Here is a 17249-nt window from a genome sequence, read left to right on the forward strand (position 1 = left end):
TATGGAAAAAAATAGATACAATGTTTCAACCGCTGTATGGAGTGAATGTCCCAGAACTGTCATAAATAGTCTATTTCTGACAGTTCTGGGACATTCACTCCATACAGCTGTTTCAACCGCTGTATGGAGGGAATGTCATGGAACTGTCAGAAATAGACTATTAATGACAGTTCTGGGACTCTGACAGTTCCATGACATTCCCTCCATACAGCGGTTGAAACAGCTGTATGGAGTGAATGTCCCAGAACTGTCAGAAATAGACTATTTCTGACAGTTCTGGGACAATCACTCCATACAGCTGTTTCAACCGCTGTATGGAGGGAATGTCATGGAACTGTCAGAAATAGACTATTAATGACAGTTCTGGGATTGAAGCGGTTGAAACATTGTATGTATTTGTTTCCATAAATGGATCCATTTATGGAAACAAATACATACAATGTTTCAACCGCTGCATGGAAGGACAGTCCCAGAACTGTCATTAATAGTCTATTTCTGACAGTTCCATGACATTCCCTCCATACAGCGGTTGAAACAGCTGTATGGAGTGAATGTCCCAGAACTGTCAGAAATAGACAGAAACTGTCACAGAACTGTCCTTCTTCTCATCCTTCTCCTTCTTCTCATCCTTCTTCTCATCCTTCTTCTCATCCTTCTTCTCATCCTTCTCCTTCTTCTCATCCTTCTCATCCTTCTCCTTCTCCTTCTTCTCATCCTTCTCCTTCTTCTCATCCTTCTTCTCATCCTTCTCCTTCTTCTCATCCTTCTCCTTCTCCTTCTTCTCATCATCCTTCTCCTTCTCCTTCTTCTCATCCTTCTCCTTCTCCTTCTTCTCATCCTTCTCCTTCTTCTCATCCTTCTCCTTCTCCATCTTCTCATCCTTCTCCTTCTTCTCATCCTTCTCCTTCTCCTTCTTCTCATCCTTCTCCTTCTCCATCTTCTCATCCTTCTCCTTTTCCTTCTTCTCATCCTTCTCCTTCTGCTTCTCCTTCTCCTTCTCCTTCTTCTCATCCTTCTCCTTCTTCTCATCCTTCTCCTTCTTCTCATCCTTCTCCTTCTTCTCATCCTTCTCCTTCTTCTCATCCTTCTCCTTCTCCTCATCCTTCTCCTTCTTCTCATCCTTCTCCTTCTCCTTCTTCTCATCCTTCTCCTTCTTCTCATCCTTCTCCTTCTCCATCTTCTCATCCTTCTCCTTCTTCTCATCCTTCTCCTTCTTCTCATCCTTCTCCTTCTTCTCATCCTTCTCCTTCTTCTCATCCTTCTCCTTCTCCTCATCCTTCTCCTTCTCCTTCTTCTCATCCTTCTCCTTCTCCTTCTTCTCATCCTTCTCCTTCTTCTCATCCTTCTCCTTCTCCTCATCCTTCTCCTTCTCCTTCTTCTCATCCTTCTCCTTCTTCTCATCCTTCTCCTTCTTCTCATCCTTCTCCTTCTTCTCATCCTTCTCCTTCTCCTTCTTCTCATCCTTCTCCTTCTTCTCATCCTTCTCCTTCTTCTCATCCTTCTCCTTCTTCTTCTCATCCTTCTCCTTCTTCTCATCCTTCTCCTTCTTCTCATCCTTCTCCTTCTTCTCATCCTTCTTCTCATCCTTCTCCTTCTTCTCATCCTTCTCCTTCTTCTCATCCTTCTCCTTCTCCTTCTTCTCATCCTTCTCCTTCTCCTTCTTCTCATCCTTCTCCTTCTCCATCTTCTCATCCTTCTCCTTTTCCTTCTTCTCATCCTTCTCCTTCTGCTTCTCCTTCTCCTTTTCCTTCTTCTCATCCTTCTCCTTCTGCTTCTCCTTCTCCTTCTCCTTCTTCTCATCCTTCTCCTTCTCATCCTTCTCCTTCTTCTCATCCTTCTCCTTCTTCTCATCCTTCTCATCCTTCTTCTCATCCTTCTCCTTCTTCTCATCCTTCTCCTTCTTCTCATCCTTCTCCTTCTCCTTCTTCTCATCCTTCTCCTTCTTCTCATCCTTCTTCTCATCCTTCTCCTTCCTCTCATCCTTCTCCTTCTTCTCATCCTTCTCCTTCTCCTTCTTCTCATCCTTCTCCTTCTCCTTCTTCTCATCCTTCTCCTTCTTCTCATCCTTCTTCTCCTCATCCTTCTCCTTCTCCTTCTTCTCATCCTTCTCCTTCTTCTCATCCTTCTCCTTCTCCTTCTTCTCATCCTTCTCCTTCTCATCCTTCTCTTTCTTCTCATCCTTCTTCTCATCCTTCTCCTTCTCCTCCTTCTCATCCTTCTTCTCCTCATCCTTCTCCTTCTTCTCATCCTTCTCCTTCTCCTTCTTCTCATCCTTCTCCTTCTCATCCTTCTCCTTCTCCTTCTTCTCATCCTTCTCCTTCTCCTTCTTCTCATCCTTCTCCTTCTCCTTCTTCTCATCCTTCTCCTTCTTCTCATCCTTCTCCTTCTCCTTCTCTTTCCTCATCTCCAAGGGCATTTAAATTAAAGGTACAGTGTTCTGCACTAATTTAAAGGCTCTCTGAAGCCTAGAAACCCTGTTTATAAGTCATCTTCGTAGCGAAGAAATTCGCATCGAATCAAATTTCACACTGGAATTCGCCGAATCAGCCGAATCGAATTTTTGAGAAATTCGCTCATCTCTAATTATAAATATTAATAATGATTAGGCCGACTCACCAAATCTTGCGGTGGTGTCCTCAGGACCAGAGAACATGCAATATAAAGGAAAGAAACTAGGGGAATAGATGGAAAGAGACCCACTGGCACAGAAGTCCTAATGAAAACAAACAGCGGCTGAAAATATAATATAATGTTTACTAACAAAATAGAACAAATTGGAAAAAACACAGATGGCCTCCACCAAACACAGAACTAAAATTTAAAATTAAAATGACAACGTTGTCATATGAAGGACAGCCCACTTTCCGGGATCCTGGCCACTTTGAAATACACACATGCACACAGCTTTCACTGAGAAATAGAATAATGGACTCAGATGGAAAGGATGGAACAATGAAAAATGAGAACAGGAATAGGCCAGGAGAGAAATAGAATGAATATAGTGGAAAAATAAATGAAGAAGGAACATGTGCAGCAAATTCAGTACATAACATTGGCTCTGAATATGAGATATGATGCAAGGTCTCACAGAGTCAGACAAAATTGTCCAGTGGTAGAGGTAAGATGGATATAGTGCACTTTGACTATCCAGTTGGTGGTACCAGATACCTACCAGATACCATAACTAGAGATGAGCGAATTTCTCAAAAATTCGATTCGGCTGATTCGGCGAATTCCAGTGTGAAATTCGATTCGATGCGAATTTCTTCGCTACGAAGATGACTTATAAACAGGGTTTCTAGGCTTCAGAGAGCCTTTAAATTAGTGCAGAACACTGTACCTTTAATTTAAATGCCCTTGGAGATGAGGAAAGAGAAGGAGAAGGAGAAGGAGAAGGATGAGAAGAAGGAGAAGGATGAGAAGAAGGAGAAGGAGAAGGATGAGAAGTAGGAGAAGGAGAAGGATGAGAAGGAGAAGGATGAGAAGAAGGAGAAGGATGAGAAGAAGGAGAAGGATGAGGAGAAGAAGGATGAGAAGAAGGAGAAGGAGAAGGATGAGAAGAAGGAGAAGGATGAGAAGAAAGAGAAGGATGAGAAGGAGAAGGATGAGAAGAAGGAGAAGGAGAAGGATGAGAAGAAGGAGAAGGAGAAGGATGAGAAGAAGGAGAAGGAGAAGGATGAGGAGAAGAAGGATGAGAAGAAGGAGAAGGATGAGAAGAAGGAGAAGGAGAAGGATGAGAAGAAGGAGAAGAAGAAGGATGAGAAGAAGGAGAAGGATGAGAAGAAGGAGAAGGATGAGAAGAAGGAGAAGGAGAAGGATGAGAAGAAGGAGAAGGATGAGAAGAAGGAGAAGGATGAGAAGAAGGATGAGAAGAAGGAGAAGGATGAGAAGAAGGAGAAGGATGAGAAGGAGAAGGATGAGAAGAAGGAGAAGGAGAAGCAGAAGGAGAAGGATGAGAAGAAGGAAAAGGAGAAGGATGAGAAGATGGAGAAGGAGAAGGATGAGAAGAAGGAGAAGGATGAGAAGAAGGAGAAGGATGAGAAGAAGGAGAAGGAGAAGGATGAGAAGAAGGAGAAGAATGAGAAGAAGGATGAGAAGAAGGAGAAGGATGAGAAGAAGGAGAAGGATGAGAAGAAGAAGAAGGATGAGAAGAAGGAGAAGGATGAGAAGAAGGAGAAGGAGAAGGATGAGAAGAAGGAGAAGGATGAGAAGAAGGAGAAGGATGAGAAGAAGGAGAAGGATGAGAAGAAGGAGAAGGAGAAGGATGAGGAGAAGGAGAAGGATGAGAAGAAGGAGAAGGATGAGAAGAAGGAGAAGGAGAAGGATGAGAAGAAGGAGAAGGAGAAGGATGAGGAGAAGGAGAAGGATGAGAAGAAGGAGAAGGATGAGAAGAAGGAGAAGGAGAAGGATGAGAAGAAGGAGAAGGATGAGAAGAAGGAGAAGGATGAGAAGATGGAGAAGGAGAAGGATGAGAAGAAGGAGAAGGAGAAGGACGAGAAGAAGGAGAAGGATGAGGAGAAGGAGAAGGATGAGAAGAAGGAGAAGGATGAGAAGAAGGAGAAGGATGAGAAGAAGGAGAAGGATGAGAAGAAGGAGAAGGAGAAGGATGAGAAGAAGGAGAAGGATGAGAAGAAGGAGAAGGAGAAGGACGAGAAGAAGGAGAAGGAGAAGGATGAGAAGAAGGAGAAGGATGAGGAGAAGGAGAAGGATGAGAAGAAGGAGAAGGATGAGAAGAAGGAGAAGGATGAGAAGAAGGAGAAGGAGAAGGATGAGAAGAAGGAGAAGGATGAGAAGAAGGAGAAGGATGAGAAGAAGGAGAAGGAGAAGCAGAAGGAGAAGGATGAGAAGAAGGAAAAGGAGAAGGATGAGAAGATGGAGAAGGAGAAGGATGAGAAGAAGGAGAAGGAGAAGGATGAGAAGAAGGAGAAGGAGAAGGATGAGAAGATGGAGAAGGAGAAGGATGAGAAGAAGGAGAAGGAGAAGGATGAGAAGAAGGAGAAGGAGAAGGATGAGAAGAAGGAGAAGGAGAAGGATGATGAGAAGAAGGAGAAGGAGAAGGATGAGAAGAAGAAGGATGAGAAGAAGGATGAGAAGAAGGAGAAGGATGAGAAGAAGGAGAAGGAGAAGGATGAGAAGAAGGAGAAGGATGAGAAGAAGGAGAAGGATGAGAAGAAGGATGAGAAGAAGGATGAGAAGAAGGAGAAGGATGAGAAGAAGGACAGTTCTGTGACAGTTTCTGTCTATTTCTGACAGTTCTGGGACATTCACTCCATACAGCTGTTTCAACCGCTGTATGGAGGGAATGTCATGGAACTGTCAGAAATAGACTATTAATGACAGTTCTGGGACTGTCCTTCCATGCAGCGGTTGAAAACATTGTATGTATTTGTTTCCATAAATACATAGAGCTCCTCTAAGTGTATCTGCAGAATAGAGGAACTCTGCACATACACTTTTTGCCGGCTTGCAATTATTCTTATTTTCATCCTACTTCTTCTTCTTCTTCTTCTTCTTCTTCTTCTTCTTCTTCTTCATCCTCTTCTTCTTCTTCTGAGGATGAGGATAAAGAAGAAGAAGAAGAAGAAGAAGTAGGATGAAAATAAGATTAATTCCAAACAGGCAAAAAGTGTATGTGCAGAGCTCCTCTAAGTGTATCTGCAGAGCTCCTCTAAGTGTATCTGCAGAATAGAGGAACTCTGCACATACACTTTTTGTATCTATTAGTTTCCATTTAGGATACAGATGTTTCAACCGCTGTACATGTGAAGAAGCTGTGAGAGAACTGTCAGAAATAGAGGAACTCTGCACATACACTTTTTGCCGGCTTGGAATTATTCTTCTTTTCATCCTACTTCTTCTTCTTCATCCTCATCCTCATCCTCTTCTTCTGACACAGCTTCTTCACATGTACAGTGGTTAAAACATCTGTATCCTAAATGTAAACTAATAGATACAATGTTTCCACCGCTAAACATGTGTTCCTTCTGTCAGAGAACTGTCAGAAATAGCGGAGCTCACTGCAGGGACACTTTTGCCGGCTGATCGGGAAATGTTCGATTCGCGCACCCGAAGTAGGCAAAATTTCGGTTTCGCCACGAATCGAATATTTCCTGAAATTCGACTCGAATTCCGGTTCGCCTGGTTCGATTCGCTCATCTCTAACCATAACACCAACAGTAAATATAAACACACACACTGTTTTTGATGAGTACTTTAATACTAAAAAAAAGGCCCCTAATGTAATTCACCTTATCCAGTGATGCAGATCCATGCCAATCATGATGAATGCCACATGCCAACCTGTCATAAGAGAAAACCTGAAGACCGCTGACACAATTTGATCCTGTTCACTGTCTACCTACTAATTATAGTTCCAGCAGATGGCAGCTCATATAAACCAAAAAGTTGGGTCTTCTGGGTGACATGTTTGAGCAAATATGGACATGTCCCCCCCCTAGTGTGGGTGTTAGTGGATACCTAAGGGTCTAGTGTGGATGTTAGTGGATACCTCTTGTTTTGTTTAGAATTTGGAGAGACTCCAAGCTTTTTTGTTTTTGTAGTGTGGGGGTCCCTCTTGAAATGCATACCTAACCTAAAGGTTCTGGTATGAATTGGGGGGGACCCTACATCACTTTTTAAACTATTCAGCTTCATTATTTATATAGCTGTGGATTCCCAGTCAGTAAATTAATTGGGCCAGTGACACCACTGGTTGCTAAGGACATGGCGGGTGCCATCTTCCCCTGCTACCTTAACAACCTTAGCAGCTGTAAAATGAAGCTGTCACATATAGTAGCAGGAGAAAAGCCTACTCCTATATATAAGGTTCAGCTAAACAGTACAGGAAATGTGATATGAGGGCCCTTCTAATTAGATCTTAATAGGATTTGAGAGTCAAAACACTAAAAAAGGAAATCAGACTGATAAAAATTCCATATAAAAGGCAGCCTACTAAAGAGAAAAGCAATCCAAAAAAATAATGGCACAAAGAAAAAAACAAATCAATATGCATAAACAGTAAGGTGCTGTCCCTTTAAATAAATCCACCGTCTATTAAATAAACATCAATACACATAAATATATAAAGATCAATAATTTGTTATCCAGTGTATATTATATGAAAGTGGCCATCTAACAAGTGCATAAGAATAGGTCCCTTATCACCAAGGTTCTGTGTATACAAATCAAGAATAAGTGACTGGTTCTTTTCCACGAAAGAAAGGACCCACAACAAATGACAAAGTGCTCCACCACATGATCAGCTAAAATGCTAACTTACCGAAACAACTTGGCCACTAAAACAGTAGCCTAACCAGCAATGAGGATAAATTCCTGGTTTTATGCAGTTTTCTTTTCTTCATATGAGGTATCCATGCTTCATATGTAAATGCTGATAATCTTTCATTCACCTTTTCAGCTTGAGATGAAAGTGTCATCCCTTTCCGGGGTAGCCTTCTTCTCACGAACACCTTCATGAACACAGGAGCATCGCACAGTTTCACAGCTCCTACATTGGCTTAAAATTGATTGGATGGGATTGATGGGAATATACTCACCTTTGTGAAATGATTTCTATAAATATATATAAATAGTTCTTACAGAAAATTTAGAGGACAGCTGTAGACATTAGATAAACACAAAGGTCACTAGGGAACGTCTTGCGACTGGAAGAAAATAAATTTAGTCTTTGCAAATGAAAAGGTTCTTTTCTGTAAAAGCTGTAAAAATGTGTGGTCATTTTCTTCAGAATCTGTTTCTAGCAAAATAATTAAACTGCTTGATAAAAAGAGCTGGATACTTTTCTAAAAAAAAACACATAATAGTAAAATTATCTGTATTCATTCTAGTTTGCCATCTCTACTGCGCTATATTGTATGATTATCAGTTTTATTATTTTTACATAGGAATCATTATGATCTTAATTCTATACTGCAACCTCAAAAATGGGATATAGAGATGAACAGAGTATAAACACTGAGAATATACTGGGGCTATAGTAACAGTACACAAAAATAAACAGGAGATTCATTGTGAAAAGGAAAAGATACTTTGCTCAGCCTAAGAGATGTTTGTTAAAATGCATTCAGCTATTTGTTCCTGCTAATTTATGTGATACCTAAAAAAAGCAAAACAAAAACAAAAAAACTGTAACATATTATTTAATGTCCTTCAGGGCTCCAGGACTGCTTCCATATGAACCCTTCACCATGGTGGCAGTAAAGATGCTGAAAGAAGAGGCGTCAGCTGACATGCAGGCAGACTTCCAGAGGGAGGCAGCACTCATGGCAGAATTTGATAACCCACACATTGTAAAACTTCTAGGTAAGGTGTTCTTCCATAAAGAAACCAGACAGTTCTGAGCTGCTTTGCTTTTTTTACATAGCATGATACCAAATTGAAATGCTCCAAGGATTTCTTATTACTAAACGTATGTTTTATAAAAAAAAAATACTGGGAATCTACAAACACACTAGTTACACTATGAATTACATAACCTTTCTTTAACCACTTGCCTACTGGGCACTTATACCCACTTCATGCCTGGCCAATTTTCAGCTTTCAGCACTGTTGCACTTTGAATGACAATTGCACGCTCATGCAACACTGTACCAATATGAAATGTTTATAATTTTTTTCACACAAATAGAGCTTTTTTGCAAATTTTTCAAACAGGTAATTTTTCTCCTTCACTGATATGCGTTGATGAGGCTGCACTGATAGACAATGATAGGCAGCACTGATGGGCACTGATAGGCGGAACTGATGAGGTGGCACGGATAGGCAACACCGATGGGCACTAATAGGCAGCACTGATAGGCGGCACTGATGAGCTGGCACTGATGAGGTGGCACTGATGATGCTGCACTGATATGCAACAATGATGGGCACTGATAGGCAGCACTAATGGGCAGTACTGAAGGGCACTGATGGGTGGCACTGTCTGATGGCACTGACAAGAAACAAACCGTGATTCTGCGTGTAACCTGTTGTTTAGTAGTCTCTTTCTTTGGGCACGAAATGGTAGAGGTGCTACCAACTGTTGGACTCATCTTGGTAGAACTCTTTACTCATGGTTTTCAAGAATTCTTTGTCTTCTATGGTAGCTGCTAACTCATTGTCTTTAGTATTTACTAGAGATGAGCGAATCGAACCTGGCGAAGTGGAATTCGTTTCGAATATCAGGAAAAATTCGATTCGCATCGAATCCGAATTTTAGCAAACTTCGGGTGCACGAATCGAATTTTTCCCGATCAGCCGGCAAAAGTGTCACTGCAGAGAGCTCCGCTATTTCTGACAGTTCTGACAGTTCATTTACAGCGGTTGAAACATTGTATCTATTTGTTTCCATTTAGGATACAGATGTTTTTATTCGGAAATAAATAGATACAATGTTTCAACCGCTGTAAATGTGAAGGAACTGTCAGAGAACTGTCAGAAATAGCGGAGCTCTCTGCAGATACACTTTTTGCTGTACTTTAATTCTTCTTCTTTTCATTCTTCTTCTTCTTTTCATTCTTCTTCTTCTTCTTCTTTTCATTCTTCTTTTCATTCTTCTTCTTCTTCTTTTCATTCTTCTTCTTCTTCTTTTCATTCTTCTTTTCATTCTTCTTCTTCTTCTTTTCATTCTTCTTCTTCTTCTTTTCATTCTTTTTTCATTCCTCTTCTTCTTCTTTTCATTCTTCTTCTTCTTCTTTTCATTCTTCTTTTCATTCTTCTTCTTCTTCTTTTCATTCTTCTTCTTCTTCTTTTCATTCTTCTTCTTCTTTTCATTCTTCTTCTTTTCATTCTTTTTTTCATTCTTCTTCTTCTTCTTTTCATTCTTCTTCTTCTTCTTTTCATTCTTCTTTTCATTCTTCTTCTTCTTCTTTTCATTCTTCTTCTTCTTCTTTTCATTCTTCTTCTTTTCATTCTTATTTTCATTCTTCTTCTTCTTCTTTTCATTCTTCTTTTCATTCTTCTTCTTCTTCTTTTCATTCTTCTTCTTCTTCTTTTCATTCTTCTTTTCATTCTTCTCATTCTTTTTTTCATTCTTCTTTTCATTCTTCTTCTCATTCTTCTTTTCATTCTTCTTCTTCTTCTTTTCATTCTTCTTTTCATTCTTCTCATTCTTCTTTTCATTCTTCTTTTCATTCTTCTTCTCATTCTTCTTTTCATTCTTCTTCTTCTTCTTTTCATTCTTCTTCTTCTTTTCATTCTTCTTTTCATTCTTCTTTTCATTCTTCTTCTTCTTCTTTTCATTCTTCTTCTTCTTCTTTTCATTCTTCTTTTCATTCTTCTTCTTCTTCTTTTCATTCTTCTTCTTCTTCTTTTCATTCTTCTTTTCATTCTTCTTCTGCTTCTTCTTCTTTTCATTCTTCTTCTTCTTCTTTTCATTCTTCTTCTTCTTTTTTTCATTCTTCTTCTTCTTCTTTTCATTCTTCTTCTTCTTCTTCTTTTCATTCTTCTTCTTCTTCTTTTCATTCTTCTTTTCATTCTTCTTCTTCTTTTCATTCTTCTTCTTCTTCTTTTCATTCTTCTTTTCATTCTTCTTCTTCTTCTTTTCATTCTTCTTCTTCTTTTCATTCTTCTTTTCATTCTTCTTCTTTTCATTCTTCTTCTTCTTCTTTTCATTCTTCTTTTCATTCTTCTTCTTCTTCTTTTCATTCTTCTTCTTCTTTTCATTCTTCTTTTCATTCTTCTCATTCTTCTTTTCATTCTTCTTCTCATTCTTCTTTTCATTCTTCTTCTTCTTCTTTTCATTCTTCTTTTCATTCTTCTTCTTCTTCTTCTTTTCATTCTTCTTCTTCTTCTTTTCATTCTTCTTCTTCTTCTTTTCATTCTTCTTTTCATTCTTCTTCTTCTTCTTTTCATTCTTCTTCTTCTTCTTTTCATTCTTCTTTTCATTCTTCTTCTTCTTTTCATTCTTCTTCTTTTTCTTTTCATTCTTCTTCTTCTTCTTTTCATTCTTCTTTTCATTCTTCTTCTTCTTCTTTTCATTCTTCTTTTCATTCTTCTTCTTCTTCTTCTTCTTCTTCTTCTTCGTCGTGCCCCGTGACTGCCCAAATGAGTGAAGTGTGCGGTGATTCTAAGATCGACGGCACTCATCTGCATGTCATACTGACTGACAGTATTACTTCTCTTCCCCAGCAGACTCCAAGGGCATTTAAATTAAAGGTACAGTGTTCTGCACTAATATAAAGGCTCTCTGAAGCCTAGAAACCCTTTTAATAAGTTAAATTCGCGGCGAATAAATTTGCATCGAATCGAATTTCTCCCGCAAATTCGGCGAATCAGCCGAATCGAATTTTTGAATAATTCGCTCATCTCTAGTATTTACCTCGAACACTGTGTTGCCTATGTTGTCATCCCAGAGATTAAGAGCTTTCTTATTGTCTTGTATGATGTGCTGTTGTGCACCTTTTTCAAACAGGCTTTCGTTCACAATATATTTATGTGATGATTGTGCAGAACAAGTTGTTGGTCCATTTGACAGGAAATGTGTTTTAAAGGAAGAGACTGAGTAGGACCTCCTGTCCTTGTCTAGACAGACATTGCCTATGATGACTCATCCTAGATCCAGACGCTGAGCATATGGTGCATTGTGTGGACCGTTGATTTGATGACGAATTTTGTGCACCCTTAGGATGTCTCGACCAAGTAACAGCAGGATATCGGCACTTTCATCGAGGGCTGGTATTTGGTTGGCTGTGTGCTTTAAGTGAGAATGGTGAAAAGCAGCTTCAGGAGTAGGGATCTCCTCTTTGATGCTTGGAATCTGGTTGCACTCAGTGATAGTGGGCAAAGATATTTCCACATTGTCGCTCAGAGGAGCAACTACAAGATCATTGGCTCTACTACCTAAGACTTCTGTAGTGGCGGAACAAGTGCTTAGAGTATAAGGCAGAGCATCTCCAGTTACTGTATGTTCAACAGTTCAAAAAACTGTGTTCTTACAAGAGATCTGTTACTCTGATCATCCAGAATAGTATACAGTCTTATGGCCTTTTCAGGTTGACCTTTGGGGTATACACAGACCAAGCATATCTTTGCACAGGATTTGTCGCAGAATCCTTCTCCACAGACCTCTGTACGTGTAGAGAACACTGGGGTGGTAGGTGCTGCTTGATCTAGGCGCTCCCCGCCTTGCTTTGCCTCAGGAAGATTGGTTGTGAGCGTAGTAGAGTTGTGCGAATATTGATGAAGAGCTTGCACATGGTCATCACTGTCACACTCTATACATTTGATGATTGCTTTACAGTCCTTTGCAAAGTGTTCTGTGAAAGTACAGCATTTGTAGCAAACCCCAAATTTCTTGAAAAGTTCCTTACGTTCTTGGAGGGTTTTCTTTCTGAAGCCGATACATTTCTTAAGTGGATGTGGTTTGTTATGTATTGGACACTGGCGATTTGGGTCCTCAATTCTCTTATTTTGATCAGTCTTTTCAAGAACTGTAGCAGGTGCAGGTAGAACATTAATCCTGTTCACTAATGCTGGACCTCTACGGTCTGCGAAATACGTGTGTTCGTAGGTCTTGGAGAGAGTGTACTGAGAATGTTACAGTCCCCTTATGAGAAATTTGGGTCATTCTTAGTGTCTGCAATTCTTTTGATGAACTCGCAGAAGTAGGAAAAAGGAGGAAAGGCAACTCTATGTTCTTCCTTATACTTTGATCCAAGCGCTGCCCATCTTTCTTGAATTCCATATGGTAGCTTGAGAACAATAGATTTGATGCCATGAGAGGTGTCAAGATAACTGAGACCAGGTAAGTTGATGTCATCCTTAGCAACTTGAAGCTCTAATAGAACATTCCTGAGTTCTTGAAACTTTAGATTGTCGCTAGCAGAAATCCTTAGGAAGCTTTGCAACCTTTTGAATAAAGCATCTTCAATGGCCTCTGGGCTGCCAAAGGTATGTTCAAGTCTGCCCCAAGCAGAATTAAGGCCTGCAGCAGGGTTGTCAATATGAACTGCTTTGAGTCTCTTGATGCGTTCAGTAGACTGGGGACCTAGCCATCTGATGAGTAGATCTAATTCCTCTGTGGCATTGATGTCTAGGTTACTCATTGTGGCCTTAAAAGTGGATTTCCAGCCTCTGTAATTTTCAGGCTTGTCATCAAACTTGGTGAGGCCTGTCTTAACAAGCTCTGTGCGGAGCATGTATTTAGCAAACTGTGACAGGTCCGTGTTTTCAGATTTTAGGTGCATGAATGCAGGTGGAACAGAGTTGGTTGTGACGGTTGGTGGACTTACGTGGAGTGATTTGGGAACATATGTTGCTGCCAAGGCATTCAATGCCGGAGCTGGCTTAAAATTATTTAGCATGTTGGTTTGTAGAGTAGTGCGTTTGCTAGGAGGTACTCTGTTGGTGCCAAAGTAAGATGGACGGTCTGTTAAATACATACCAGTGTCTGTGGCTAGCTGAGATGTTGCAGTCTGATCTATTGGAGGATATAAGGGCAAATTGTCTTGAGGTACAGTATGTGCAAAGAAGAGACTTTGATTGAGTACTTTGGCTGTTGTGACAGGGAGTTGATGTTCTGGAGAGATGTGTAAAGAATCTAAGACATAAGATACAACTGAGTGTCTGGAACTGTTGTCTCTTTTGTTTCCACTAGCTGCTTGCTCTAAGACCCTTAACCTTGCCATGGCTGTGACATGCTCACATTGTTTTTCCAAAACTTCAATTTCTGCCTTTTGGCATGTGGCTTCAGCTTCTTTTTCTGCTTTCTTTTGGGCGAAAGCTGCCTGCATTTTAGAAGTTTCAGCATCAGCACGGGCCTTTATTAGTTGTTGACTGAGTGTAGAAGACCTTGATTGTAGGGATTTGGAAGATCTTGAGGAGCGTCTAGTAGATGCAGAGCGATAAGATCTAGATTCATGGAGCTGTGTTATTCTCACTTCTGCCTTTGTCTTTGTTTGCACCACTAAATTGTTTCTTTCAAGACTGAGCTCCTCAAAACTCCTTAATTCTTCCAATGACCCTTGAGTGTTGTTCCGCTTTAACATAGAAATATATTTAACACACAGTCTTTGATAATTCTCATAAGCAACATTCAATTGCTGGATAGCGCCCTCTAGTTGTATTGGCTCATGAGATTGTTGGGAGAGAGCAGACATGCATTTAACAGTATTAGACCATAAGTCATTAATATTAGTCAGCAATTCTTCTTTATCAGTATTAGAATTTTCTTGCACTCTCTAGGTTGGAATTCTTAAGCGTTTTTCTCTTTTATCTAAATCCTGCTCTGGATGAAGCTCTGATTGTGGTTATGTATTAGTTTCCCCAGACTGTATATTACTTTCCTGAAACATCATGTTAGCAAGAAGAGGGGTTGATAAAAGGTTTACAGAGAAATGTGTCACTTTTCCTGTGGGTTAGCAGGTTTCCTAGGCAATGGCTGCAGGAAGATTTTCTTTTTCTTTCTTATAAGTTCACAGGCAAGCTATGTGCTAATGTATACAGATGCAGGGTATAAACTTGCAGTTGTAAAACATTCACATCAATAATTTATCCTGACACTGATGAGTGTTATGCTGGGAAATACTTGGAGACATGTACAGACTTGTGTAGAGGTGGCTGCTCTTGATATAGCTGTTATATCCAGTATCCATGTAACATCTCACTGTGTATTCTGACTAGCAAGGATTGTTATAAAAACATTTCACTGACCCTTTGATTGGCCAGGTTCATATGAAGCATTCCACAGATCTTTTGACTGTTCTGTCTCTCCAATCTAAGCATTGATAGTGTGATCTCTGTAACTTACAGTTGTGATGAGATAGCGATAACGTCAACCTCAGCTGGATACCACAGTCAGTGACTCAATCGATAAGACATCTAGTAGTTCTTGTGAAGTTTATTTCATAAACTGAGAGAATCTCACAACAATGAACATTCGATAGGTCAAAAGATCATAATGTTTCTGCTCTATGCCATGAGGCTTGCTGCAATGCATTCCTGGGAAAGGGGGTGGGATATCTATACAGCATTAACTAAACCAAAGGAAAGGGAGGGGCAGAGATAAGATATAGAAAACACTTAAAGGCATATGACAGTCAATATGGCAGTCATGTGAAACATGACAGACCTGTCATCCCTTATATCTATCATAAGGCATGTTTACATTCCTTGTCATACGAATAAGGCCTCATGCACATAAGGCATTTTTGCAGCCACTTTTTAGGAGCGTCACATTTTTTTTTTTTACTGCTTCCAAACGGTCCTCTATGTTATCCTAAGTGTCCATGCACACATAGGGGTTCATTTACTGAAGGCAAATAAGCTGTGCACTTGGAAGTGCACTGCAAGTGTACTGAAAGTACAGTTGCTCTAGATCTGAGGGGAACATGCAAGGAAAATTAAAAAAACAGCATTGTTGCTTGCACATGATCGGATTAAAGAAATCAGCAGAGCTGTGTAAATCCCATAGACTTTTAGTATTAGTAGCGTTTGCCAGCAGGAAAAAACCCAAGGCCAGAGCATCCAGGAGCAGCAGTGTTTTGGCAGAAAAAACACTTGACGCGTCTAATCGCTAGGCACGTTTAGCACTTGAGTGTTTATTCATTTTATTGGCCAGAATGATAATTTATTCTGGTCATTGAAATGAATTAACACTCAAGCACTTGACGCTTGTAAAGGTGCCTAAACGCATGTAAAAGTGTCATATGCTTTTACAAACGTAAGGCGTTTTTTCTGCAAAAACGCTGCTGCCCGGAGGTCAGCTTCTAGGAGAGTTTTTTTTTTATGTCCTGTGTGCATGAAGCCTAAAAGTGATGAAAAAAATTAAAAGGATGGTGCAAGAATAATAAATAAATAAAAGAAAAAAAAATTAAAGTGCCTCCATCCCTCCATGCTCACATGCAGAAGCGAACACATACTTAAGTTGCCCGCGTATATATATAAACAGTGTTTGCACCACAAATGTGAGCTATCACCGTGAACGTTAGGGGGGGGGCAATAATTCTAGTGCTAGACCTCCTCTGTAACTCTAAACAGGTAATCTATAAAACATATTTGAGTGTTGCCTATAGAGATTTTTAAGTATCGCCATTCCACAAGATTGTGCATTTTAATGCGTGACATATTAGGTATGTATGTTCTAGGTGTAACATCATCTTTCATATTTTATAAAATAATTGGATTAGTTATTGTGTTTTGATTTTTTTTTTTTTTTTTTAGTCATTAAAGTATATTTTTCTCCCCAAAACAATTGTGTTTGAAAAACCTCTGTGCAAATACCATGTAACATAAAACAAATACCATTTTATTCTCTAGGGTCTCTGCTTCAAAAAAAAAAAAAAAAAAATATATATATATATATAAAATATTTTGGAGTTCTAAGTAGTTAATACTGATTTTTACTTGTAAACAAAAAGTGCCAGAAAAGGCTTGGTGTTCTGGGACTGTAGCAGCTATTGCTACTATACTATGACATTTGCCATAGTACACCATAATAACATAATAAACTTTGTTGGGGACCCAAAGAATCATAGTATGCTGGTCTGTGTGCTCAGGCTTTAATTAAAGAGTATGACCAAATGATGCCCTTTCCAATTATAATACGAGAGGTACAAATTGGTCCTGCAACAATTGCTGAACTTTCTCCCACTATATTCCAGAGACTGCCTTTAGCTTGTTCAATTAAGCCTTGGCTAAAAAATCTGAAAGCTGATTGGTTTCTATGCAGAGCTGCACCAGATTTTGCACTCATCAGTTTTAGGGCTCTTGTACACTACCGGTTAGGAGCTGTTCAGCATTTTTTTCAGCAGCCCCTGAACTCACCCTAAAGTTTTCCTATGTGTCCATGTACACATCTTCGTTTACAGTTGTTTACCGGCAGTTGAGTTTACAGTCGTTTTTTTAACGCAACAAACTTGCACTCAGACGTCAATTTTATCAGCGTTTCAACCGCAAAATGCTTGTAAACGTGGCTAAACACGGCTAAATGCGGCAAATCACGTTTATAAGCGTTTGCGTTTGAAATTTCTTTTAACTCTTCCAGTTCCCAATGCTGTCCAGAGCCTTTTTTAATCATGAAAAATGCATGAAAAGAGTTTTCAAGGTGATCAAATGGACAAAACACCGAACACAGGATGTTCCTGCCAAGCTTGTCACGCATTGTAATGACCAATTCACACTTCAGACCTTTCCCACCCTTGGAAACAAAAGATATGTTAATGACCATTCACACCTCAAATTCCTCATGAAGACCCCCTACCAGGTGACCTTAATGACTCACTCCAACAGTCATCTACCCACCCTTGGTAACA

At 39.7% G+C, this 17249-nt stretch overlaps 1 protein-coding gene across 1 annotated transcript in view; it reads left to right on the plus strand.

Annotated features, from left to right (window-relative positions):
- Window positions 1-17249, plus strand: part of MUSK (muscle associated receptor tyrosine kinase) — a 214889-nt gene that overhangs the window by 184896 nt on the left and 12744 nt on the right. The window contains exon 16 of the mRNA XM_089674715.1: window positions 8174-8322. Coding sequence (XP_089530841.1) covers window positions 8174-8322 — 149 coding nt within the window. The remainder of the gene's footprint in view (window positions 1-8173; window positions 8323-17249) is intronic.

Source organism: Staurois parvus, unplaced genomic scaffold (genome assembly GCF_062004578.1).
Source record: "Staurois parvus isolate SC_StPar_1 unplaced genomic scaffold, SC_StPar_1.0 ptg000012l, whole genome shotgun sequence".
In the NCBI taxonomy this organism is placed as follows: Eukaryota; Metazoa; Chordata; class Amphibia; order Anura; family Ranidae; genus Staurois; species Staurois parvus.